The 25,322-nt window shown below is 49.5% G+C and overlaps 1 protein-coding gene across 9 annotated transcripts; it reads right to left on the bottom strand.

Annotated features, from left to right (window-relative positions):
- Positions 1-3,182: 3,182 nt before the first annotated feature.
- Positions 3,183-22,790, bottom strand: LOC123358295 (erythroid membrane-associated protein-like). Of its 9 annotated transcripts, XM_045000913.1 has the most exons (12): positions 20,761-20,801; positions 17,712-17,744; positions 17,077-17,109; positions 16,950-16,982; positions 15,452-15,540; positions 13,837-13,857; positions 12,733-12,753; positions 10,713-10,718; positions 10,389-10,415; positions 6,850-6,870; positions 6,719-6,751; positions 3,183-4,388 (listed from the first exon to the last, which is right to left on the bottom strand). In XM_045000913.1, the coding sequence occupies exons 5-12, from the start codon at positions 15,492-15,494 to the stop codon at positions 3,823-3,825; spliced, it is 738 nt and encodes a 245-aa protein (XP_044856848.1). In that variant the 5' UTR covers positions 15,495-15,540; positions 16,950-16,982; positions 17,077-17,109; positions 17,712-17,744; positions 20,761-20,801; the 3' UTR covers positions 3,183-3,822. The 9 variants fall into 9 exon arrangements, with proteins under 9 accessions (XP_044856848.1, XP_044856849.1, XP_044856854.1 ...); XM_045000914.1 differs by lacking the exons at positions 17,712-17,744; positions 20,761-20,801 and adding an exon at positions 22,729-22,790; XM_045000919.1 differs by lacking the exons at positions 15,452-15,540; positions 17,712-17,744; positions 20,761-20,801 and adding exons at positions 15,577-15,725; positions 22,729-22,767.
- Positions 22,791-25,322: the final 2,532 nt, after the last annotated feature.

The raw sequence follows: 25,322 nt of genomic DNA, 5'->3' as shown, positions 1-25,322 counted from the left end.
AGCTCCAACGGCACCAACCCTTCTCCGGCCCGGGAGAGGCTCCAACGGCCCCGCGCGAGCCAGGCAGAGCCGCAGCGCCCAACGCTCCTTCGCAGCCCGGCTCCGGTTCCCCCGTCGACGTCACTTCCGTTCCAGGGAGGGTCAGGAACTACATCTCCCAGCCTGCCCCGGGGCCGCTTCCGCCCTCTCCAGCACAGGTAAGGGAGGGTCCCAGTAGCTGTTACTGCGCATGCTCCGTGCGAGCCCCGCTGGGGGCGGGAGAACAAAGCTGCTGCTGCCGCTGCGTGAGCCGGGCCCGGGCTGAGCCGCTGCTGCTCCCCGGGGGCGGGTTTCTCCAGCTGGGCCCCGCCCCCCGGGCAGCCCCGGGCTCTGCCCGCCCCAGCCCCGCCCGGAGCCCCCGGTGAGTGAGAGACGCTGGGGGGGGCGGGCACGTGACTCTGCCCCGGGGAACCCGGGAGAAGCCTCGGAGCCGCCTCGGCCCCAGCGGAGCCGCAGCAGGATCCGCCCCCCCCCCCGCTGGGATGGGGGCGGGGCCCTGGGAGTGAGGGGGGTGTCGGGGGGACGCGGGGGGAGGGGGGTTAATTGGATCCTGTCCCTGTTGGTGCCACTTGCCTCTCGCCCCCGCTACAAATTCTCTCCAGTTCTGCCCCTTTTCTCGCTCAGTGTCTCACCCGGGCTGTAAAATCCGGGGCGATTCGCCCTTTTCCCCCCCAATGAGCCGCTCTCCCGTCTCCCCCATTTCCCCCTGGTCTCTCCAGGAGTCTGATTTTCCACCTCCAGTTGCAGGTCGTGACACGTTTTCTCTGCAAATCTCAAGGGTTGATATAAAATACCCTAAACATTTGCCCCCCTTCTCTCTACTTGTCTATTTCTAATTGAATATGTCCTGAGATTTCCCCGTCTCTCTAATTATAAAATACCAAGAAAATCTCAGATTTACACCTTTTCTCAGATTCTTGAACATAGCTTGGTGGGGCAGGGCTGGGCTGGCAGGGGCTGTGGGTCGGGAGTGAGGGGCACCATCAGAGGTTGAGGGGGGGCAGGGCTGGACTGTAAGGGGGCTGTGGGTCGGGAGTGAGGGGCACCATTAAAGCTTCAGCCGGGGGTACCCCCCAGCTATAGCCCTGTACTATATGTACAGGATGTTTCTAAACACACAGCACGTGCACACTACTTCCCCCCCCCCCCCCAGTGTAGTATTAAATTGCTTGGTTTACATTGTGATCCGCAAAGCTGAGTCAGGTGCCTGAACTCCCCACACAATGCCTGGGTTCCACAGGCACCTTCCAGTGTGAGTCACAAACGCCAGTTCACTAGGTGGGGAGCCATGTGAGCTAGTCAATGGGAGAGGCTAGCAAGGGGGAGGTACTAGCACCGCATGAGGAATATTCAACGTCTTTGAAATATAGTCGGAAGTAAAATTTCATTGCTCGGTGCTGCAGAACAGTCAACGTTTCCAGCCGATGGGACTGCAGCTGGGGGGGGATTCCATTTGAAAACTTGAAAGAGGTAAACAATGAACAGAAAACCACCCAGACATTGAATAGTAACAGTAACAAAGGACAGTCAAATAGCAAGAAACAAACAGAAAAAAATAACACGAAGAGACTAAAAAAAAATCTAGAAAAGAAATCAAAGACATTGAAAAAAATGTCACCGCAGAGCTGGTGGGGCAGGGCTGGACTGGCAGGGGACTGCGGGTCGGGAGTGAGGGGCTGGGAGAAGCACATTGTCCTAAGCCCTGCCCCCCCCCCTCACAGATAGATGCCTAAATCTGGGTTGCAGGGGGGTGGCTGTCTCTGCTTAGCACTCCACAAATGGGAACCCAGCCCCTGCCGTCAGGTGACTCAGGTGCCTAAGGCGTTTCTTGGACTGGAGGTAGGCAGCTGCCTCACGCCACACAAACTGGCGGTAGGGGGAGAAGGAAGAGGTGGGGTTGGTCACATCAGCTGCTTTATAACGTTTAGCCCCACGGTTCACGCAGTCCCCTGGGCTGTGGGAGACCCAGGTTCAGTTCCCCCTGTCTGGAAGAGCTGATGAACGTGAGTACCAACCTCAGGCCAAACAGCTACAACCTACTCAACCTTATATGCTGCTTCCATGACACCATGTATCAGCGGGTGCCAACTCATCCGATCCCTTTCCTGTAGCCCATGGGGTAAGCAGAGCTGTGTGCCTGCCCCTATATTATTTACTTGGTTCCAGGCTGGAGTGCTGGAAGTCGCCGCGTATGCTACCATACAGGTGTCCAGTGCTGGATGAAACTTCTGGGGGCCTGGCACCAAACGTGTGTGGGCCCCCATGGGGAATAATTGTAAAAGACAGGAGATCGACACAGGACTTGTCTTTGACACAGCACACAGGTTTTATTAAGCATATTTGAAGTTTAAGTTGCAGATGGAGGTGGCTGCCACTAGGGTACCAGCAGTGGTAGCCCGAGGGGGAAAAAGATACGCACACAAGTGGATATAAACTAAATTATAAAAGAAAACAGAAAATAAAACACAGCTAACAAAAGCCAGAGCACCCAAAATACTAGCCATGTGCTGCTCCCACTGAAAAGGCCCATTCCCACTATCTCACCATTCACATTTCTCATAGGAACCACCAGGGCTTGTATTACATTTTGATATGAAATTGGGGGTGAATTTAAAACTATTTAAAATATTTTAAAAATAAAAAAAAATCAAAATTTTAATACATTTTACTGACAGTATAATTAGTCATACTAGACTTGCTTGTCCTCCCCGCAAGGCCGAGAGGCACACAGACTGGGATCAGGACCAGCTGTGCCCCCAAAAGACCAGGCCAACCCTCCAAATCAGACCAGAGCCACATCCCTCCCCCAGAGCAACCCCCTGGAACTGGACCACTTTGAATCAGGCTCTAAGACACCATAAACTGTAGGGACTACCTAAGACAAAAATACCATTTCTCATTCTTTTTTCTTTGTTTTTTGAAAAGTAAACGTAAGAGTGGCCAGGCTAGGTCAGACCAAAGGTCCATCTAGCCCAGTATCCTGTCTGCCGATGAAGTGGGCTGTAGCCCAGGAAAGCTTATGCTACAATACATTTATTAGTCTCCAAGGTGCCACAAGTCCTCCTGTTCTTTTTGCAGATACGGACTAACACGGCTGCTACTCTGAAACCTGTCTTCCAACAGTGGCCAATGCCCAGTGCCCCAGAGGGAATGAACAGAACAGGTAATGATCCAGTGAGCCATCCCCTGTCACCCATTCCCAGCTTCTGGCAAACAGAGGCTAGGGACACCATCCCTGTCCAGCCTGGCTAATAGCCCCTAAGGGACCTGACCTCCATACACTTATCTAGTTCTTTTTTAACCCTTTTATAATCTTGGCCTTCACAACATCCTGTGGCGAGGAGTTCCACAGGTTGACTGTGCGTTGTATGAAGAAATACTGCCTTTGGTTTGTTTTAAACCTGCTGCCTCTTCATTTGATTTGGTGACCCCTAGTTCTTGTGTTAGAAGAAGTAGTAAACACCACTTCTGTATCTACTTTCTCTACACCAGTCATGATTTTATAGACCTCTCTCATCTCCCCCACCCTGCACATCTTGTGAACTGGGCTTTTCCCTCCCTGCTGCTGCAGCCTCCTTCCCACCCTTGGGCACAGCACCCACACACCCCTCTGCCTCTGCAGCCAGCTCCCCCCTCTAGGGCTGCTTGGTTGCCAATATTCCTGATGCTGGGAACTGAGAGGGGAGGGGATGGCAGGAGAAAGGCAGGTAATGCCCTTCCCCCCCAGGGGAACAGGCCTGGGGGCTGGTCAGTGCTGGGAGGGGACAGTCTCTGCTGCGGGTGTCACTGTCCGGCACAGAGACTCCCTCCAGCCTGAGCTGGGACTGGGCAGATTATCAGGGGACACCTATTTGGGCCCCCTTTATTGTTTTCAGGGTTGAAATAAGGGCGGAGAACCCCAGAGAAGGTGTCAGTGAAAGTGAAGAGATGGGTCTTGTCAGTCACATTGTAAAAGGAGACCTCGCCCGCCTCATAGTCCAGGAAAATCCCCAATCGTCTGGCCCTGACGCTCACGGGCAGGACGGTCGCAGGGGAGGTATTGGCCTTGCATTGCCCAGAATGCTGCCATATTGTCCAGTATCCATTCTCCGATAGATATACAATATGCCCCTTCCTGCGCCCATCTTCCCTACAGACCCCCAGAGTCCAGAGATTCTTTTCTCCAACCTCCACCTCCCAGTAATGTCTCCCGCCCGGGAATCCCTCAGCGCCCAGGACAACCGCCATAGTATCAAATCTCTCCGGATTGTCAGGCAGATCCTGGCGCTCGTCTCGGTGTGTCACACGTTTCCGATCCTCAGCCAGGACGAGGTAGGGATTTGCTGTGCTGGGATCCAGAGTCACATCCACTGGGGAGAGAGTCACAGAGTCAGTGCCGGGGCCAGGGGCTGGCCAGACTAGGGGGGCACAATCTAAAGGGGAGGACATGTGACCACCCCATGTGTCTTCTCCCCTGTGCCCAGCCCGGGGCTGCCCCGCTCCTCCTGCCCCATGTTACCTGTGGGAGCGGGGGAGAGCTCTGTCCTTCTCCCACTGCACCTGTGCCCCAGGGCCTGGGCGGGGAGTGGGACAGAGCCTTTCTGATGTGGCCGAAGCCAGCTGCTCCTGGTCGCTGCCTCTGTGCAGCTGAGCCAGCCTGGTTGGGGTGACAGCTCCTGCTCCCTGCCTGGGCCCGCCTGCTGGGGATGGGGGCTGAGCTGAGGGGACTCTGGCTCACTCAGCACCTGGTCCCGCATCCATCCTCCTGCTCCCCACTGCCAGGGCTGGGGCCAGGCACAGCGGGAGAAGGGAACTCCCCCTTCTCCCTGCAGCAGGCCAATCTGGGCTGGACCTCCCCCCCCACGTGTAGCCTCGAGAAGTGGCATGTACACCCTGGCAGCTGGAGCTCCATGCACTGAGTGGGGTACGAGGACATCCCAGCGGCTGTGTGAGCCCCGCACGGTGCTGCTGACATGGCTCAGCCCTGACCCCTGCTGAAACCTCTCCGTGGGGAGGAATAGTCCCTGCGGCCCATGCAGGTCTTAGTCTCCCTGTGGTTGCCATTAATGTGAGTTATGATGTGAGCTCCTGTCCACTAAGAACTGGCCTTGGGCTGGGCTGAGATCGGTGACAGGGAAGTGAAAGCTCCCATCACTGCCCCCTGCCAAACCAGCCCATCCAGCTTCCCCCCGCAATGCGGTAACAGCAATACTCACACTTGGCAACACCCTGAGCGCCCCCAGCGGGCAGGGCGAGGGCCTGTCCAAGGACCAAGGGGCACAATCTTCAGGAAAAACAACAAGGAGTTCGGTGGCACCTTAAAGACCAACAGATTTATTATGGCATCAACTTCCGTGGGTAAAAAATCCCATTTCTTCAGGTGCACGGAGTATGAAGAAGTGGATTTTTTCCCCACAAAAGCTTATGCCCTAATAAATCGGTTGGTCTTTAAGGTGCCATCGAACTCCTCGTTGTTTTTGTGGATACAGACTGACACGGCTGCCCCTCTGAATCTTCAGCAAGGGAGACTAGGAAACACTTTCTCACTCTCAGGGCAGTGAAGCTCTGGACCGGCTCCAAGGGAGCCTGTGGGATCCCTGTCACTGGCGGTTTGTAAGAGCAGGTTGGACAAACCCCTGTCAGGGATGGTCTAGGCCCTGCCCCAGTGCAGGGAGCTGGATTAGGCGACCTCGCAAAGTCCCTTCCAACCCTGCATTGCGATGAGTCTAGGTTACAGCTGTTCTGGTGCTGGGTCCAGGGCCCTGGCGGTTCTAAGCACGGTGTGTGGCACACGGAGGAGTTAACAATCTTAGTGATCACAGCAGCTGGCAGCTCAGCGTCCCTGCCAGGGCCTGTAACCAGCTCAGCTGGGTGTTACTGGCTTGTGTGGACAGGAGCTAGGGTTGCCACCTGTCCAGGTTTTCACAGGATCAGCCCATTGTTCAGGTCGCTGTCCTGCGAAATCTGAGTCTGTGCAGGATGTTAAAAGTCCTGGGTTTGTCAGTGGCTGTAGTGGGGGAAGCTGTGGGGTGGCAGTGACTGCTCAAAGGGAGCGCTAGCTTCAGAGTGTCTTGGGACCAGCAAGCGGGAGATGAGGAGCTCAGAGCTGGTAGGGCCCAGTCACCACGGTGGAAGTACCAACCATGACGTTTAACTGCCGGATGGTAACGGGGTGGATCTGGTGCCAGGTCCTGCTTTGTGAGGCTGGTGCCCAGGGCAGTGACAGGAACAGAAGCCTGAGAGGGCTGTCTCCTCTCCCAGGGTGGGATGGGACACAGTGCCCGGGGTGAGGAGACAGGGGGTGTATGTGGAGCAGGCAGATGTCCCATTTTTTACACCTCAGAGGGGGCAACCACAACAGGACCCCAACACTGTTTGTGTAACTGACCTGAGTGCCCCCCTCCCTCCCAGCTGTGTGCGGTAGGATACCCCAGAGTACATGGAGCCATGGCCAGTGGTGCTGCAATGTGTGTGCATGTCCCTTGGGTTCTCTAATCCCTGCTGGAGCTGCCCAGACTCTCCCAGCCTTCACCAGTACATACGTATGGTCAGGCAGCATGCTGGGGGCAAATACACACATACAGTTGTTTGTAGCCTATCAAATGTCATAGGAAAATGCTCTGTGTAGGGAAAGGAGCCAAGAGCTCCCACGGGGAGGTGGGTCTCCCCATGGATAAAATATCAGCGACTTGTACAGTACCTGCGTAGAGCTGCGCGCTTCTCCACCCTGTAACCAAACACAGACAGAGAGGTGAGAACGCCCGTGAACACCAACACTCTGAACAGGAAACAATGTCACACAAGGGTGATAATGGGGGGAATGGAACTTACTGATCTCAGCCTGGAGTTTGGCTAAAAACAAAACACAGAGAAACGAGTCAGGATCACATCATGTTGCAGAAGGAAAGCGAGTCAAAAAGACTTTAAAGCAGAGAAGTTAAAATCCTTAGACTCAGCCAGGAGGCTACATCAGCAACCAGAGCCTGGCAGCTCCTGGGCAACAAAGGAATCAGCAAGGGGAGAAACACAGTAACCCCATCCTGCCACCTGCAAGAGGTTGTGAGAGCCAAAGAGGGATCCTTCAGCAAATGGAAAATATTAAAATTTTAACCCTGTGAAGTCAGTAAAAGGAGAAAAGTGCATCGGGTGAAGAGTATGATGGGACTGAATAGGCCAAAGTTTAACTAGAAGAGTAAATGGCCAGAGATATAAAACAAATACCAGGGATTTATTTCAGCCTAGCAGAATCAGGAAGCCTGTGAGAGAATCAGTGGGTCCCCTGGATCAGCAGGGATAAAGGGAGCAATTCAGGAGGGTGAGGACAATGGTGAGAGAATAACCGATTTCTTTATATTGATTATCACCATAGAGGGTGTTCGGGAGAGACATACTGTGGTAGAACACACCCCTGTACTCACACTCTATGCACTATTGTAATAATCTTTGTACAAAGTATGCCTTGAAAGGTATCGTTTGAAAACTCATCATTTGCTGATCAGTACTTCCCTGGGAAAATATGTGTGACACATTTATATGTGATGTTTGAAGATTCCCCTGTACAGTGTTATTAACCCAAGTTCCAAGCCCCACAGCTGAGGCCAAACAGAAATTGGCAAACAGGTCTGGCCTAAACAAAGGAGTGTGTGCTCTTCTTAATTTGCATTAATCAAGCAGAAAGGGAAAACAAATGAACAAAAATACTAGCAGGAAATATCCTCCTACATAGATTCTGTGTCTCAGCTGGAAATGTTTTTTCAAGGTGTGTGTGTTATGGGGGAAGAACTGAAACTATAAAAAGGAGGGAAACCACCCCAAGGCCCCCTGTTTTCTCTGTCCCTGCACATCAGATTCACTGCACCTGAAGAGAAAAAGGAAGCCCTCATTGGACTCTGGGGAAGGGGACCTGACCTGAAAGTTTGGTCAGTAACCTGCGGAGCATGTGATAAGAATCTGCTTGAATTTAATATAGTTTGTTAAGTTAAACTTCAGTAAACATCTTAACTTTATTTTTCTTGTAACCATTTCTGACTGTTATGCCTCATCACCTGTACTCACTTAAAATCTTTCTCTTTGCAGTTAATACATTTGTTTTACTGTTTTATCTAAACCAGTGTGTTGAAATAGAAATATATGAATAATTATGTGAGATAATAACATGGCATATTATTCCCTTAAAAGAATAACATCTTAAAATATTTTGTACTGTCCAGGAGAGGGCTGGGCAGTGCAGGACACACATTTCTGGGGGGAGATCTTCGACTGGGGGTATGCTCAGGCCACCCTGCAGTATAACCAAGGCAGAGGTTGCAGAGAAGGTTGAAAGATTTCTTCACCATATAGCCACCGAATCAACAAGAGGTGATGCTATTTTAGATTTAGTATTGGTGAGTAGTGAGGATCTCATAGAAGAACTGGTTGGAGAGGAGAGCCTTGATCTGAGCGATCATGAGCTAACTCAGTTTAAACTAAATGGAATGATAAACAAAAATATGGCTGCAACCAGGATCCTTGATTTAAAAAAAAAAAAGAGGGAATTAGTTAGAGAAGTGGACTGGACTAAAGAACTCAAGGATCTGAATATGGAGGAAGCTTGGAATTACTTTAAGCCAAAGTTGCAGAAGCAATCAGAAGCTTGCGTCCCACGCAAGGGGAAACACATTTTTAGGGAAGGGTTGCAGACCAAACTGGATGAGTAAGCATATGAAACAGGCATTAAGAGAAAGCGGAAAGCCTACAAGGAATGGAAGATGGGATTGATCAGCAAGGAAAACTCCCTCTTGGAGGTCAGAAAGTGTAGGGAAAAAGTGAGTATTGCTAAAAGCCAAGCAGCGCTGGACCTTATGAAGGGAATTAAAACCAATAAGTAAAAGGTTTTATAGCCACATAAATAAGAAGAAAACAAGAAAAGAAGAAGTGGGACCATTAAACACTGAAGATGGGGTGGAGGTTAAAGATAATCTAGGCATGGCCCAACACCTAAATGAATACTTTCCTTCAGTTTTTTATAAGGGTAACGAGGAGCTTAGGGGTAGTGGCAGGGTGGCTAATGGGAATGAGGATATGGAAATAGAAATGACCACATCCAAGGTGAAAGTCAAACTCAAACAGCTCAATGAGATCAAATTGGGGGCCAGATAATCTCCATCCAAGAATATTAAAGGAACTGGCACGTGAAATCACAAGCATAATAGCAAGGTTTTTAATGAATCTGTAAACTCCAGGGTTGTACCCTATGATTGGAGAATTGCTAATATCGTTTCTATTTTTAAGAAAGGGGAAAAAACTGATCCAGTTTGACCTCAATTGTATGCAAGGTCTTGGAACAAATGTTGATGGAGAAAGTAGTTAAGGACATAGAAGTAAATGGTAATTGGGATAAAATACAACATGGGTTTACAAAAGATAGCTCGTGCCAGAGCAACCTGATCTCCTTCTCTGAGAAGGTAACTGATTTTTTAGACAAAGGAGATGTAGTAGATCTAACCTACCTGGGCTTCAGTAAGGCATTTGATACATTTCTACATGGGAAATTGTTAATTAAATTGGAGAAGCTGGAGACAAATATGACAACTGAAAGGTGGTTAAGGAACTATTTAAATGGGAGATGACAACAGGTCATACTGACAGGTGAATTGTCAGGCTGGAGGGAGTTACTAGTGTAGTTCCTCAAAGATCAGTCTTGGGACCAATCTTATTTAACATTTTCATTAAAGACCTTAGCACACTCCCACTTTTTGTGCCAATACAATTTTCAGATGACACAATGTCAGGAGGTATTGCCAATATGGAGGACTGGAATATCATACAAGATCTGAACAACCCTGAAAACAGGAGTAATAGAAATGGGATGAAATTTAACAGTGCAAAGTGCAGGGTCATGCACTTCGGGACTAACAACACTAACTTTTGGTATAAGGTGAGGAAGTTTAAGTTGAAAGTGACAGAAGAGCAGAAAGACCTGGGTATATTGGTTGATCACAGGATGTCTATGAGCTACCAATGTGATCTGGCCATGAAAAATCCTCATGCAATCCTAGGAGTTATTTCTAGTAGAGATAGGGCAGAAATGGTTACTCTCCCTGTGCAGTACCACAAGGAATCATTACAGCTATTCACATAGGTTATTGCGCCCGTGTCCTGGCCCCCGGGAGAGCACCCGCCGAAATGTCACCGAATTTCAGCAGCATTTCAGCGGGGATGCCTCTCGATGACGCCACTTGCCGTCGACACCTGGAGGGTGTAGCTCAATAGTCAAGCTCCTCGCACTTTCACACTGACTTTGACATTTTATCCCTATAAGGTGACCAGACCAGGAGACAATACCCCTTGGGAAACAGGGCTGAGCATCACTTAGTATCAGCTTTGCTTACCTGTGAATCTTTGGGTTATGTCACGTGCTGAAAGAAACAGAAATGGGAGTTTACACAAAAATTACAGACTCAAGACAAAAATTGGGGGAGGGATAGCTCAGTGGTTTGAGCATTGGCCTGCTAAACCCAGGGTTGAGAGTTCAATCCTTGAGGGGGCCACTTAGGGATCTGGGGCAAAAATTGGTCCTGCTAGTGAAGGCAGGGGGCTGGACTTAATGACCTTTTCAAGGTCCCTTCCAGTTCTAGGAGATTAGTATATCTCCAATTATCTTATCTTAAAAATTGCTAAAAAATTAAGCTACACAAACTAAAACCAGAGCTTACTTTGTTCTGCCGGAGGGGTCCATGGGAATGAAAAGGGAGAAAAAGGAATAAAACAACAATAAACGATTAGTAGAGATGATCAGTGATAAAACTACCCCATTCTAAACCCAAATTACATTGGCTTCTGTGTGAATTCTGCCTGAGTAAGGACATCAGGATTGGGCCTCTAATTATTAATTACGGCTTCTGCTTTATTGCACTCAATCTTGCATAACCTCCATCCTAGAAATCAATGGGACTGCACCTGTGAGGATCACTCATGTGAGTCAGGGTGGCAGAATTGCCCCTTTAGTGAAAAAGGGGCCAGGTTCCCTCCCCTGCTCTGGTCATTTCATGCAAGGATGGTGCAGACTGGCTGAATTGGGCCCTAACAGGACATCAGAGAATTCCTCCAGCATAGGGACTGCTCAGCTGGGGGAAAGCAGCATAGCCCACCCCTGTGCCAACTGCTCCCACCATGCCAGCGTGGTGTAGGGGCATGTCAGGAGTCATAGGGTTTAGACAGAGGGGCAGAACTGGATATCACAGCCAATGCTTGGGGACCACAGACAGCTGGAGTAAAGAGGGGCTGCAGTGATTGATGCTGGGGCATCTTGAGACTTCAGGAGCCATAACCAACTCCCTACTGCCCCCCTCCCCAGTACAATACTCCAAGCAGATCTTGGCACAGGAGAGATTCTGGCCTCCAGTTCAAAGACCTCTTCTCTTGCGTTTCCATCATCTGGTCATGCAGGGATGATCCCAGGCATGCTGAGCCTGCTCCTGGCCTCAGTGAGAGCAGAGGGTGCTCAGCTCTGCGCAGGATTAGGCACATGTTCCTTCTCCTACAAGTGCTCTGTGGAAGCCAGCAGGGGTCAGGGGCCCAGTCCTGCCCCAAGCAAGGCAATGGGTGCAGGAGTGTGGCTGTGGCGAGCTTGGAGGCTTGGGCCTTTTTTGTCAGAGATAATTATTGTTAAGATCGGCCGTCCTGGGTCAGCCAAAGGTCCACCTAGCCCAGCGTCCTGTCTGCCGACAGCGGCCAGTGCCAGGTGCCCCAGAGGGAATGAACAGAACAGAGAATCACCAAGTGACCCATCCCCTGTTGCCCATTCCCAGCTTCTGGCTAACAGAGGCTAGAGACACCTTCCCTGCCCAGCCTGGCTAATAGCCATCGATGGACCTGTCCTCCATGAACTTCTCTAGTTCTTTTTTGAACCGTGTTAATGTCTTGGCCTTCACAACATCCTCTGGCAAGGGGTTCCACAGGTTGACTGTGTGTTGGGTGAAGAAATACTTCCTTTGGTTTGTTTTAAACCTGCTGCCTCTTCATTTCACTGGGTGACCCCTAGTTCTTGTGTTATGAGAAGAGATAAATAGCATTTACTTTCTCTATACCATTTATATGTCTCTATCACATCCCCCCACTTAGTTATCTGTTTTCCAAGATGAACAGTCCGTTTTTTTCATCTTTCCTCATACAGAGGCTGTTCCATACCCTTTATTCATTTTTGTTGCCCTTTTCTGAACCTTTTCCATTTCTAATATATCTTTTTTTGAAATAGGGTGACTATCTATAGTTGGGTTTATGTTTTCCAATGTGCATCACTTTACATTTATCAACATTGAATTTCATCTGTCATTTTGTTGCCCAGTCTCAGTTTTGTGAGATCCCTTTTTAACACGGTCAGCTTTGTACTTAACTCTCGAGTAGTTTTGTATCCTCTGCAAATTTTGCCACCTCACTATTTATCTCTGCTTACTATTACAAGATCTCTCTGAAGACAGAAAGTGAAGTTTGTTTTTTTTCCAAGGGTTAATGTGAAAAATAAAACTTAATATTCATATTTCAGTGCCACAAATTTTCCGTTTATTATTTCTATCTAAAAATCTCTACTGTATGTTATCAGTCCTAGGCCTGGATTTCCCCTTGTCTTGTGTGTCACTGTAACAAGTACCACACATCAGTTTACTTTATACACAGCATTTTCAGTGTTCACTTTCCAAGATTAAGCTTGATGAAACCTAGTAAAACCGCACTTACCTGCCATTGCCTCATGTTCCACTGGAAAGTAAGACAATGTGAATTAATCCTGAGTCACAAAAGTTAATGTGCAATAGTCAAGATACAATATCCCCCTCACTGGTGTTATGACTGTTTTTGAGAGGTTTTTTTTTTTCCTTAAGATGCTAAGCGGAGCACAGCACAGGGGCTGGCTGCTTGTGGGGAAAGTGACCCAACTTCTCTTGTCCCTGTTGTTACATGTAATATTTTACACACATCAGATACTGTACAGAGAAATCTGGACCAGAGATCAGGGCTTCCTGGCTCCATGAGATAGCTCTATATCCCGCCCCCCCCTCCTTCCTGTGACAGGTGGGCAGGGGGTTACAGGTCCCCCATCACTTGCCACTAGGGGTTTCTCACGTCATTTGAAGCAGCTGGCAGTGCAGGTCAGAGACAGAATCCCAGGGTAGGTGGGCCCTGATCTGATTTGCACTGGCCACTTCTGTATTCTTAAGAACACATGTTTTTAGGGCTTAGTTCAGCAAAGAAATTAAGCAGATTCTTAAGTACTTTGCTTAATTGGGACATTTAGTGAATATACATTTAAGGGACTATTCATCACACATAACTATCCCTGAATAAAAACTGTTTGCTTGAAGTTAAGGGTTTTTTGAAAATTACCTATAAATTGTTATATATGGCAAATAAAGTTAACAAGTAAAAAGGTGTTTTTCAAACAGGAATTTGCCAGGCGTCCAGATTTCTGAGACAGCTTTTAAAATCTCAGCCTCATTGTCTGAAAGGCTGGAAATTCATAACGCCATTCCCAGCACCAGCCTTCTCCCAGCCACTGTCAGTAAAATTTTCAAAACCACCTAAGTAACTGAGGCATCCAAGTTCTGCTGAAAGTCATTGGGACTTTGGTTCCTAAAGCACTGCACACTTTTGAAAGTATTTGCACTCTGGACATATTGAGTAAGGGGCAAAGATGGAGAACGTCTTTGCACAGAGAACAAACCAATCTCAATTTCAGTTCATAGTGAGATCCCTTAATAGCTGCCTGGAAGATCCAAGAAATTCATTGCAAAGTTTGAGATTTTTCCATCTCCTCCCCCTTAAAATGTAATGAAGAAATGTTACCTTTCTCTGAAAGATGTTTTTCTAGAAATAAATAACAAGAGACATAAAGTGACATAGTTGACTTAAGTGATGGCAAACTTACAGCAGTATTTTTTTCCCTACGGATCATTGTACGCACAGACACTCGCTTTCTATCTGTTCCCCTTATCTATATTATACTGAGGCCATAGGACTGGAGCCACAAGGGGTCTTAGGTATTGTGATGCTGAGCATCACAGAGTCTAACTTTTAGTTGTCCAGAAAAATCATAGGGAAAACAATGAGATTCACAGAGCCTGAGTTAGGGGCCTTGGCTTGTGACAGAGACATGCCCAAGCAAGCGTATTACAAGCTCATCAAAGAGAGGGTCATTTGTGGTCTCTGCCAAAAGCAAAGACCTAGCTGATTCTCATAGTTATTGTGAGATGTCTGTACAAGGAAAAAATAGTTTTGTAACATGTAGAATATTATGTTCCCCAAAACTACTGAAGGTAAAACAGCTCACCTGAGGCTGGGTGAGTCTCAGAACTCACTCATTTAGCAGTGAGGACACTGACATCCAGGGCCAGTGCAAGGATATTTTGCGCCCTTGGCGAAACTTCCACCTTGCACCCCCCTTGCGGCAGCTCCCCCCCTCCGCCCTGAGGCGCCCCACTTGTGGCAGCTCCCCACCCTCTGCCCTGAGGCACTGCCCCCACCCCAGCTCACCCCTGCTCCGTGCACGAGCACCCTGAGCATGCCATGGCCGCTTCACTTCTCCCGCCTCCTAGGCCTGCGGCACCAATCAGCTTAGGCGCCATACGCCTGGAAGGCAGGAGAAGAGAAGCGGCCACGCCGTGCTCGGGGAGGAGGTGGGGCAGGGGTGAGCTGGGGCGGAGAGTTCCCTTGTGTGCTCCCCCCCCCTTACTTGCTGCAGGCGGCACTCCCCTGCCCCAGCTCCTTCCGCCTAAATGCCGGTGGCAACCAGGGGGCCGAAGATCCGGCCACCATGGCCGCTGCCGAAGAAAATGGCGCCCCCCAAATGCCGGTGCCCTAGGCAACCACTTAGGTTGCCTAAATGGTTGCACTGGCCCTGCTGACATCCCTGGACCCAGGCCATCCCTATGTTTACACCCTGGGGCAGATGCGGGCATGAGCATTTACAAAGACAAGCGGACCCCAAGAGAAGACTCTGACTGGGGACCATCAGAGTTGAGCTGAAGTTAATGAAACACCCTGAGTATGAAAAGACAATAGTTTAGGATTGTATAAGAGGAGAAGAAAGCGCACAAGATATTCCCCATTATGGAAGAGAGACTCTGCTAGCAGGAGTGTCTCATGAAAGGTGGATCCAGACTCTTTGGATTGGATAAGTGCTGTTTGGATCGACCACAGAGTGAAACATACCTTGTTGGACAGGAAAGTACATTAAGACGTACAGGGTATAAGAGTGCATTTTATATTTTGCTTTTACCTGTCACCTTATGTTTGAAAATCATAAGAGGGGGAAGGATAGCTCAGGGGTTTGCACATTGGCCTGCTAAATCCACAACTGTGAGTTCAATCCATAAGGGGGCCATTTAGGGATCTGGGGCAAAAAATCTGTTAGGGACAGTACTTGGTCCTGCTGGGAAGGCTGGGGAATAAACTCGCTGACCTTTCAACATCCTTCCAGTTTTATAAGAGAGGTATATCTCCATATTATAATCCTTTTGCTTGCTTTTATTTGAATCTTTATCTCAAGATCTCTAAAATACACGTGTTTGGTTTTACTCTAAGTGCCTTGTGTTAACAAGTGTTGAACTGAGGTGAAGCCAGTGAACTGGGGTGCCCTGCTTCCACGGAGGCAGTGGACTGGTGCATTGCAGGTGTCCAGAAGACAAGGGACTGGGCAATTCAGTGTATCAAATTGGGGTGTGTAAGTTGCTAGTCTGCAGAGAGAGAGAGAGGGTGGGGCTTGCGGAGCCCAGAGCGGAGTGCCGGTGTTGCCAGAAGCTGTGGGAGCGTTTCCTCTGGTGGGCACAGACAAGGCTCCCACTGTAAGCAGGTGGTCATCATTGACCCCAGACACCTTGGGTAACCCCAAAGGTGTGTCAAGGCTCCCTATACACTGAATGGCAAGAGATGGCCCATTCGAATGGGATCCACAAAAGCCAGCACACAAGGTAGGCAGCTGCCAAAGACAGCCAATGGGAGATGCCAATAATGGGGGCATTTGCCTTTCTCAGGGGTTTGGTGCCTTGGGCTGGAGGGAGAAGCCCTCACTGCTGGTGACCCAAAGCTGGGAACCCCTCTCCTGCAGTCAGGTGGCTTAGGTGCCTACGTTGTTCCATGCAAGACAGTATGGCACATGCCTTTAGGCTTGTCTATACTTCCAGCTAAGCGCTGATTTAGTGGGTCTGGTGATGACCTGCGAAATCGATGGCAGAGTGCTTTCCCGTCTATACTCCACCTCCGTGAGATGCAGAAGGTAAGTCAGCGGGGAGAGTATCTCCCGTCGACATAGCCTGGTGTAGACACCGCTGTAAGTTAACTGAAGTTACATCAACTTCAGTTACAATAACTTACATAACTGAAGTACCGTAACTTAGGTCGACTTCCCGCTGCTCAGTACTAAAGGTGTAACTCCACACAAAATGGTCAGGGGGAGAGAGGATTATAGTGATTCCCATTTAATAGTTAATTAAGTTTAACAACTTCAGCAAAAGGGATAGAGGGAGCCCCGTGTCACAATATCCCATTGCCTAGTGGCTAAGGCACTCATCCGAGAGGTGGCAGATCCCTGTCCAAATCCCTTCCCATCAGGCAGAGGCGGGACTTGACCCAAAGTCTCCCACAACCCTGGTGGGTCCCCTAACTGTTGGGTTAAAGATTATAAGGGAGGTCCTCCTCTACTCCCACCACTACCATATCAGGCCCCATAGGTGAGAGAGACACTCCTCCACCCATCTTCCCCTGCTTTGCAGATCATGCTGAGATTCAGGTGGGAGGTAGGTGCTCAGATGCCTAGACTGAGACAGCAGCATGCATGCCCAGAGACAGAAACTTAGACAACAGGAGAACTTTTAGAGCTCGGGTTTATGCCCTGAGTGAGTTTAGATGCCTACAGGATTAGGCGTCAGCCAAGTGGGGTTTTGTGGATCACAGACACTGACCTTTCTGTTTCGCCAGTTCAGATTGCAGTCTCTCTAGGGGGAGATGTGAGATTTCACCCTGCCGTATTTATGATGGTGACTCCCCCCCCGCCTCGCCCCAGCTAATCTAACTGGCCCAGACACTCACCATTCTCACGCTCCATTTCAGTTAGCAGAATCCCTAGAGGGATAAAAGGACAGAGGTGATATTTAAGTTCTACGGCCAGAAGGGACCATTGTGATCATCTGCTCTGACCTCCTGCATAACACAGGCCAGAGAACGTCCCCAAAATAATTCTGACGGCCGCTCTTACAGAAAAAACATCCAGTCTTGATTTATAAACTACCAATTATGGAAAATCCACCCCCAAACAACCCTTGGTAAATCATTCCAGTACTTAGGGCAGGTCTATACTCACCGCGCGGGTCGACGCGGAGAGTTCGACTTCTCGGAGTTCGAACTATCGCGTCTGATCTAGATGCGATAGTTCGAACTCCGGAAGTGCTGCGGTCGACTCCGGAACTCCACCACTGCAAACGGCGGTGGCGGAGTCGACCTGGGAGCCGCGGAGTTCGGTCCCGCGGCGTCTGGACGGGTGAGTAGCCCGAACTAAGGTACTTCGACTTCAGCTACGCTATTCGCGTAGCTGAAGTCGCGTACCTTTGTTCGCCCCTCCCCCCCCCGTAGTGTAGACCAGGCCTCAGTTAATACAGGTGAGATTTCACCCTGCTCTGTCTGAGATGACCCTACTCTCAGGTAATGTAGTGGGTCCAGACACTTACCCTTCTGATTCTTCATATGAGTTTGCAGGGTCTCTAGGGGGAGGGGGAAAAAAAGAGGTGAGATTTCACCTTGTTGTGTTTATGGTGCAGTTCCTGCTATTCATGTAATTTATGCTAGTGAGGCAGGCAGTCAAACAGGACCCACAGACAGATCTGTCTTGATGTTCCTTCACTCAGCATCCCTACTGCCCGGGCCCCACTGACTAGCATGTCTAGGGATTGCTCTGCGTGTCTCCCCGAGGGGCCATCCTCACTGCCCGGGCCCCGTCACACTCCTGTCAGATCTGGCTGCTGTGGGAGTGGGGTAGAGAAGGTCTCTGTCCCCTCTGTGCCCATCCCCTGAACGGCCACAGCTCCCCCCACCTCCTGACTGTGGGGCCGGGGACAGGAAGTGAGCAAAGGTAATGGGGCATTGACCTGGGCTAGATAAGGGATGGGATCTGGTTGGCTCCATCCAAGCCCAGCTCCTGGCCTTGTGGCTGGCGCCTGCCCCCTGGTCCTAGTGATACCTGGGAACCAGCTCCCCGTAGGGCTGGGGCAGATGGTGGGTGCCTAGCTCAGAAAGGGGTGGAGGTGCCTTTGTCTAGCTGAGCCAATAAGTTACATGCAAATGAGCATCAGCCCCTAAGATCAGCTCTTTCCCACTCGAAGTTCACCCATTTGGACTGTCAGCCCTCGGATCCAAACACAGCTGGAAATGAGAGAACCGTGTCAGGTGAGACACTTCCCTGTTAGCAGCTTCCCCCCTCCTCCATCTCTATTGTGTGAGGCATTCAGAGGGGACCAGTGTTGTTACTGGAGGCTCCTCGACTAAGCCCCACCCTTCAGCTCAGTCCACCACAAGAATTCTTGCAAAGCTGCAGAAACACTCCAGGAACTAGAGAGACAGCCTGGAATTCTGTTCTCTAACCCTAAGGCAATTATATGTCTACGGCTCCTTGGAGAGAAAAAAATCAGCTTGTTCCACGCTGTGTTCCAGTCATTTACCAGACTAGCAGGGTGGGATGAATGAGAAGAGAAGCTGAGAACAGAAAAAAAAAAATGACCAGGTATGAAATTTCTCATTCTGCTGCACAGCTTCTCTCCCCATTCATCACTAATGGGAAGTACGCAATCACAGAAGGTGGGGCTGAGGGAGTATAAAACACAAATGTAATATTATTGCAGTAGAATAACTTGCAGAAATGGAATCTCCCCCCACCCCCCAGCAAAGGCTGTTTCATTTAAGGAATTATGTGGGAACCAATACAGTAACACCTTCCTATCAAAGGCAGGGGCGGCTCCAGGCCCCAGCATGCCTAGCGCGTGCTCGGGGCGGCACGCCGTGGGGGGCGCTCTGCCGGTCGCCGGGAGGGTGGCAGGCGGCTCTGGTGGACCTCCCGCAGGCATCCCTGTGGAGGGTCTGCTGGTCCCGCGGCTTCGGTGGAGCATCCGCAGGCATGCCTGCGGGAGGTCCACCGGAGCCACGGGACCAGCGGACCCTCGCAGGCACATCTGCAGAGGTCCACAGGAGCCGCGGGACCGGCGACCGGCAGAGCACCCCCCACAGCGTGCCGCCGTGCTTGGGGCAGCGAAATTGCTAGAGCCGCCCCTGATCAAAGGATGCTTCTGCAGAAGAACAGAAACCTGCTTTGCAAATCTTCCTCAGATGATGCTCAGTCGCTTCTTGTAATACCTCTAGAGACCTTGTAGAGGGAGCTTTGATTCCTTCTGCGAATGGGTTCCCAGATGCCAAAAGGTGCAAACTTTTAAACATCTTGCTGCAGGAACTTTGAGGCTGCAAGGTCCTGGGATTTTGGATGGCATGCAATGAACTATGACTAATGGCTAAAATGAAGTGACGGGGAAACTGTTTCCAAGGAACAATGGGAGAAAAACTTCGCCTGGGCAGAAAGAGTTTTCATCACGAAAACAGTCGTGTGGCTCTTGTACGGCTAGAGGCACTAACTACAAGAGCTGTCTTTGAGGTAATGGCAGCTAGAAAAGCTAGCCCCAGGCTTGTCTCATCTGGCCAGTATGAGGAATCCTAACACCTGATGATACTCAGCTGGGGAGTCCAATATGCCTGCCTACACATCCCCATTAAGGCTGTTACCCACTTCTCTGTGGTGCTAGGACCCCTATAATCACCCTGGAAGAACACTAGTGTAGCTGAGATTACTAGAACATTGTGGTCTTTCGTATTTGTAATGTGACAGCATCCCAAGATGAGGCCCCATTGTACTGGGCACATCACAAAGAGACAGAACATGCCGCAGAGAGCATTCTCTTCCCCCCCGCCCCCATTTCTGAAATGTGACACAATGAGATCAGTGAGTGAAATTCCCTAGTTGAGTTCTGTCTGGAGACTCCCTGCAGATGTGCACTTCTCCTCCGATGCCCATGCTGTTACCTGTAGGTCATCCAAGTCCATCTGAAGATGGACTTCCTGCTTCAAGGTGCAATGGAGATTCCTTGAATGTCTATCAAGTCCAAAGGACCTTCTGAGCCAATGGAGGACTAGGAGAAAGACTTCAGCTTTTTCTTTACCCTACTGCCATTGCCTACAAGAGAATCTTTGCTCTCTGGTTATTCTGGAGTTCTTGCACCTTCCTTTTGAAGCAGCTGGTGCTTGCCACAGTCAGAGACAGGACCCTGGCTTGGATAGACCCCTGGTCTGATTCCATATGGTCATGCCATTGTTTCTGGCCAGACACCACTGACAGAGCTAATGACGTGAACTAAATGCATGTGCACGCTGAGACTTTGGCCATGTGGAATCAGACCAGAGTGGCTTCAGCATGCTGCTTGTACTTACCTTTCCGCTAGGGCCATACAAAGGTGTTCCAGGAACGCTGCCTAATTTTGCATTGGACCCAGTGTGTGGTTCCATGTCATCAGAAAGAAGTACTGGAGACACATTTTCAGAAATCCCACTTGGGATGACACTGATGCATGCACCAGCAATCCTCGCAGCTGGAGATAATTGGCTGTGGATGACGACTGCCCAGGAATGGCTGATGCAAATCTTTCCCCTAGCGCACTGCATTCTCCCTTCTTGTTCCTTTACCTTTTGCTCTGCGTTGTGTCCAGATGCAGCAGATGGCCAGGGCAATCACAAGAGCCAGGATCACTACCAGAGCCACCACCCAGGGAGAGACCCGTGGAAAAAAGAGATCTGCAGGAGAAATATTGATTTAGGAACAAACACATGTAGAATGAAGACAGGACATTGAGAAAATGGTGACACTGTGACTGGTTAAAAGAATCGCACAGGGAAATACAACGTGAAATGTGGCTTCTTTGAGTTTTATTATTAAGCCAATGAAATTCCGAGTGCTAATCTGGTTACCAAACATGGTTAATTAATAAGAATGGGGATATTAGTGGTAGGCACGGGGCATGGCAGAGCTCCACTACACCCATCTGCCACTGGTGTAACTTAGAGCAGCCCCTAGGCTTCTCTACCGGATGTCAGGGCTGCAATCAGTGCAGACTGGCCCTCTAGATCAGAATGCTGTAACCAGTTACTGATGCTCCACATTCTCCTGTGCTCAGGGAAGCTCAACCACGCAGGGATTTTAATAACAACAAAGCCTGAGTCTGAGGGCGGGTTTACATTGCAGTGTAGATATACAGTGTGTTCCTTGCTCACTGGGGGCAGGAGTTTCCTACAGAATCTAGAATCACTAGGGGGTGATTAATAGAATATTCCACAACAGTGGCTATGCAAATTCCCCAGTCCTTGAAGCTTGACCTTCTGGGGTATAGGAGGAGGGACGGGTTTTACCTGTTTCCAGGAAGTTGGGGGGACAAAGTGAGACTTTTGGAATAAAAGGCAGTTAAACCAGACTCAGGAGTCAGGGCTTTCTTCCTGGGTGAGCAAAAGGACAGCACCTTCTTTACACTGGTGCTGGAGCCTGAGCAGACCTGCTGGGGGAATCACAGTGAGGTGCAGAGGGGACTGCAAGTCAAAGCCCCCAGGCTGGAAGGAGAGAGATGCAGGTATCTGCCTACGAGAGATGACAGCTGGGAGCTGGAAACCTTAACTGGATGCCCTCAAGGAAGACCAGGAAGGGAGTCAAAGGTGACTCTGTGAAACCGATGCACTGGGCATGCCACAGGGAAATGTTACAGCCCTTTGAGATGGAAGATTAATAGTGCTTTACAAATACAAAATTATTATTACAGTGACAAAATATCGGTTCTATAATAATAGTTATTAGCTAGGAAATAGTACAAAAAGCCTGAACTGTTTTTCTAAAATGTTAAGCTGGATTTAGGTAACATTTTGTATTTACACGTTATAGGCTTGATTGTTTATGCCTAGCAAATCTCCCCGTCAATTTCATTGTACAATGAATGCAGGATCAGGCTCATGAAATGAGTCAAAAACTGCCGTATGTGCACAGAGGAGGTCCAGGTTATGCTGCCTGTGGAGTTCTGCATTTCCTGACTTTTGTGCAATTCAATACAAGTTACAGTTTGAGCCCTCCTTTCTAACTCTTTAAGGCAATGGGAGTTTTGCCAGGGTTTGAACTGCAGTAGGGGATCCATAGTGCAGCCATTCCACCGTTGTGATCTTTTCAGGTGCAGTCTAAGCAGCAATGCTGAGATCCTGACCGGGGCCCTTTTTCACTGTTCAGGAAAAATGACTTCAGTGGCTAGATTTTGTCAAAAATGCTCAACACCCAGCAACTCCCATTGGGAACACAGGAGAATTCCCTCTGCAGCCCCACTGAGAAGAAAGGAGATTGCTGGTGGCTCAGCTTTTCTGGCTAAACACACTCAGCTACTATTGAAGTCAAGGGTTTGTCTACACTAGAGTTTTTTACCTGGAGTAAACTGTCAGTTAACCCGAGGTAGCTTTTACACGTCAGTCCAGATAGCCCACAAACGTTATATAGAACTATTTTGAGTCACCAGGTATATCCAAAGAGAGTTGAGGATGCTCAAGACCTCACTACTAGGAGACACGCTAGTAAGTGCTCCCCACTAACATCTGCAGTGTCTCAGTCTGTCCATGTGTGGCACTGACCTGCTATGTAAATTGCTGACTCTCTCTCCTGGTTGACACGCGGGTTCCTAACACAGCAGGACACTTTCTGGTTGGACTCTTCTGTTATAACAATGGCAATCTCTGTTTGAAACAGGCCACCGGCTGCTTGGGATGTTTTCAGAGGCTGATGGTAAGAACTGTCCCTGAAGATCTCTCCACTGAGCCTCGGGCTGTGGGTACCATCTGGATGAACGACACACCACCTTGATCCCTCCGTCCTGATGTCCCTCCACAGAGATGTCAGGGCCAGAGCCCAAGCCTAGAGGGGAATGCAATGAACTGATGTTAATTCTACAATATTGTGTTATGAGCCAAATGTTTCATGACAGTATCTTCAAGAACACCCCTTTGGGAAGGGGGGGAGGCATGGATTCTTGTAAATTAGGAATTTCTGGGACACCTGGAAGATGTGAACAGCACTGACCGAAGTAAGGAGGAGATGATGTAGGACGGGGTGGCCAACCTGTGGCTCCGGAGCCCCGTGTGGCTCTTCAGAAGTTAATATGCGGCTCCTTATATAGGCACCGACACCGGGGCTGGAGCTACAGGCGCCAACTTTCCAATGTGCGGGGGGTGCTCACTACTCAATCCCTGGCTCTGCCACAGTCCCTGCCCCCACTCCACCCCTCCCTTGAGCCTGCCATGCCCTCGCTCCTCCCCCTCCCTCCCAGAACCTCCTGCACGCCATGAAACAGCTGATCGGGAGGTGCGAGGAGGGAGTGGGGGTGCTGATTAGTGTGGCCTCCCATGGGTGGGAGGCGGTGGGAGCAGGGGGTGGGAGCTGATGGGGGGCTGCTGACGTATTACTGTGATTCTTTGGCAATGTACATTGGTAAACTCTGGCTCCTTCTCAGGCTCAGATTGGGCACCCCATATGTGTGGTATTGTTCTATCCACTCTCAAGGCCTGATCCAGAGCGTAAAGCCTCACATTAACAATGTGGGCTTTGGATTAGGCCTAGAAGAGCTCTGTAGTGTCAGACTAGATTGGTTAGAGAGACCATTTCTTTTTGTTTTAATATGATCGATGCTCTGCATTCTCAATCCATCTTGTGTTAATGAGAGTATTTGAGTCTCAGGGCGAGTCTACTCACAGGCTGGCACCAGCAAAACGAAACCAACTTCAACTCACATCTTTGGTTCTTTCAGTGAAAGTCAGTGTGTAACGCTCTTATTTTCTGTCTCATTTTTATTTCATTTAAATCAGTTGTGAAATGGGACACTGTTAATCTGAAACGACACACATGTAGACTTGCACTGAAATCACAAAGGTGTGGATTCAAATTGATGGGCCGAGTTTGTGAATGCTGTTGGAGAAAAACTCGGTTCTCACTCTCTGGTTGGGTGCAGCAAAGTCAGAAACTTTTTTTCTCGAGCAATTGCATAGAGGGAGAGAGTGCGCTAGGACACAGGGTTTCCCCCTCCTAGGCAGGTCTCTCCACAGGTAAACAATTCCAGCATTTATACCAGCTGCATTTTGTTTATACATAGGTCATCCTGATAACTTATTTTTCTCACTTATTTTGACTCTAATCCACATTCTATCTTATTTACGCAAGGTCGCAACAACTTCTCGCACAGTTCCTTCCAACTCGCCTCACACAATCCTCGCTTCTACAAATCTCGCATTATTAGGGTTACAGTTAGTCTGACTCTTGCTAACAGAGACTGTCATGCATTAAGATCCCCTACAAATCCCTGTCAGTTCTTGCTCTACTTCCACAATGCCTTACACTCAACTCAGTGGCATCTCTCTGGTTTTCTGTCTGTGTTTGTAATGTGACACCTTTTGAACCTAGTCAATTCCAAAAGTGCAGGGATTGTTCTAGGTCTCACTGGGCACTTGATTTAGGGGAAAACTGGAAAACCAAATGGGTGACAAATTAAGCCTCTGCCAAATGATTAGCCCAACCACGACTTCAAGCCCCTTTGCAAGTGTCCAGAGATCAAACAATTGTTTGGTCGCATCATTAGCAACTTCCAGCATAACTAGTGTGTCACACACTTTGTATCTTGTGTAGGCTGAGTGCATTGCACGCATGAGGGGCTCCTTGCATACCTCCATACCCCCCACAAGTCACTGTCCCATCCCCCTCTATTTCAGGGACACCCTGCAACTCCCCCCAATCTCCCCCATACCAGGGGTTCTGTGTGCACAGCCCCATTCCCACTTCCCCCAATGCTGTCCCTTTCCCCCATGCCAGTGGCTCTGTTTACTGTCCAATTTCCATGTCTTCCACACTGGGGTCCCCATCCTTCCCATCATGCCATGGTTTCTGGGTATCTCTTCTCCCCCATAGATTGGAAGGGTAGGGTGGATGGCTGGTGCCCTCTCTCCCCAGACTGGAGCAGGTGTTGAGGAGGCAGGACTTTGGGAAGGAGGAAGGAAGGAATGACCTCTCCACCCCCTCTGGCTGTCCCCACTGGCTGAGTATCCATCCCATGGAGGGAGAACAATTATCTCTCTTCTATCACTGGAGGTGTCAACATGATAAACTCTGTTGGCAGGATGAGTAGGGCTGTTATGCTTCAAGGTGTTAATGGTGCCATCAACAGGTAGCAGCTCCATATGTC

The sequence above is a fragment of the Mauremys mutica genome, unplaced genomic scaffold, assembly GCF_020497125.1.
Source record: "Mauremys mutica isolate MM-2020 ecotype Southern unplaced genomic scaffold, ASM2049712v1 Super-Scaffold_100036, whole genome shotgun sequence".
Classification (NCBI taxonomy): domain Eukaryota; kingdom Metazoa; phylum Chordata; order Testudines; family Geoemydidae; genus Mauremys; species Mauremys mutica.
Note: the sequence above shows the minus strand (reverse complement) of the source record. Positions and strands in the feature narration are given on the sequence as shown.

Coding starts and splice junctions, on each gene's coding strand:
- LOC123358295 (XM_045000910.1), bottom strand. CDS start 16,009: ATGCCCCCATTATTGGCATCTCCCATTGGCTGTCTTTGGCAGCTGCCT. Junction 12,754..13,836: donor AAAACATCTTTCAGAGAAAG/GTAACATTTCTT, acceptor CTTACTTTCCAG/TGGAACATGAGGCAATGGCA. Junction 4,389..6,718: donor AAGCGCGCAGCTCTACGCAG/GTACTGTACAAG, acceptor CTCTCTCCCCAG/TGGATGTGACTCTGGATCCC.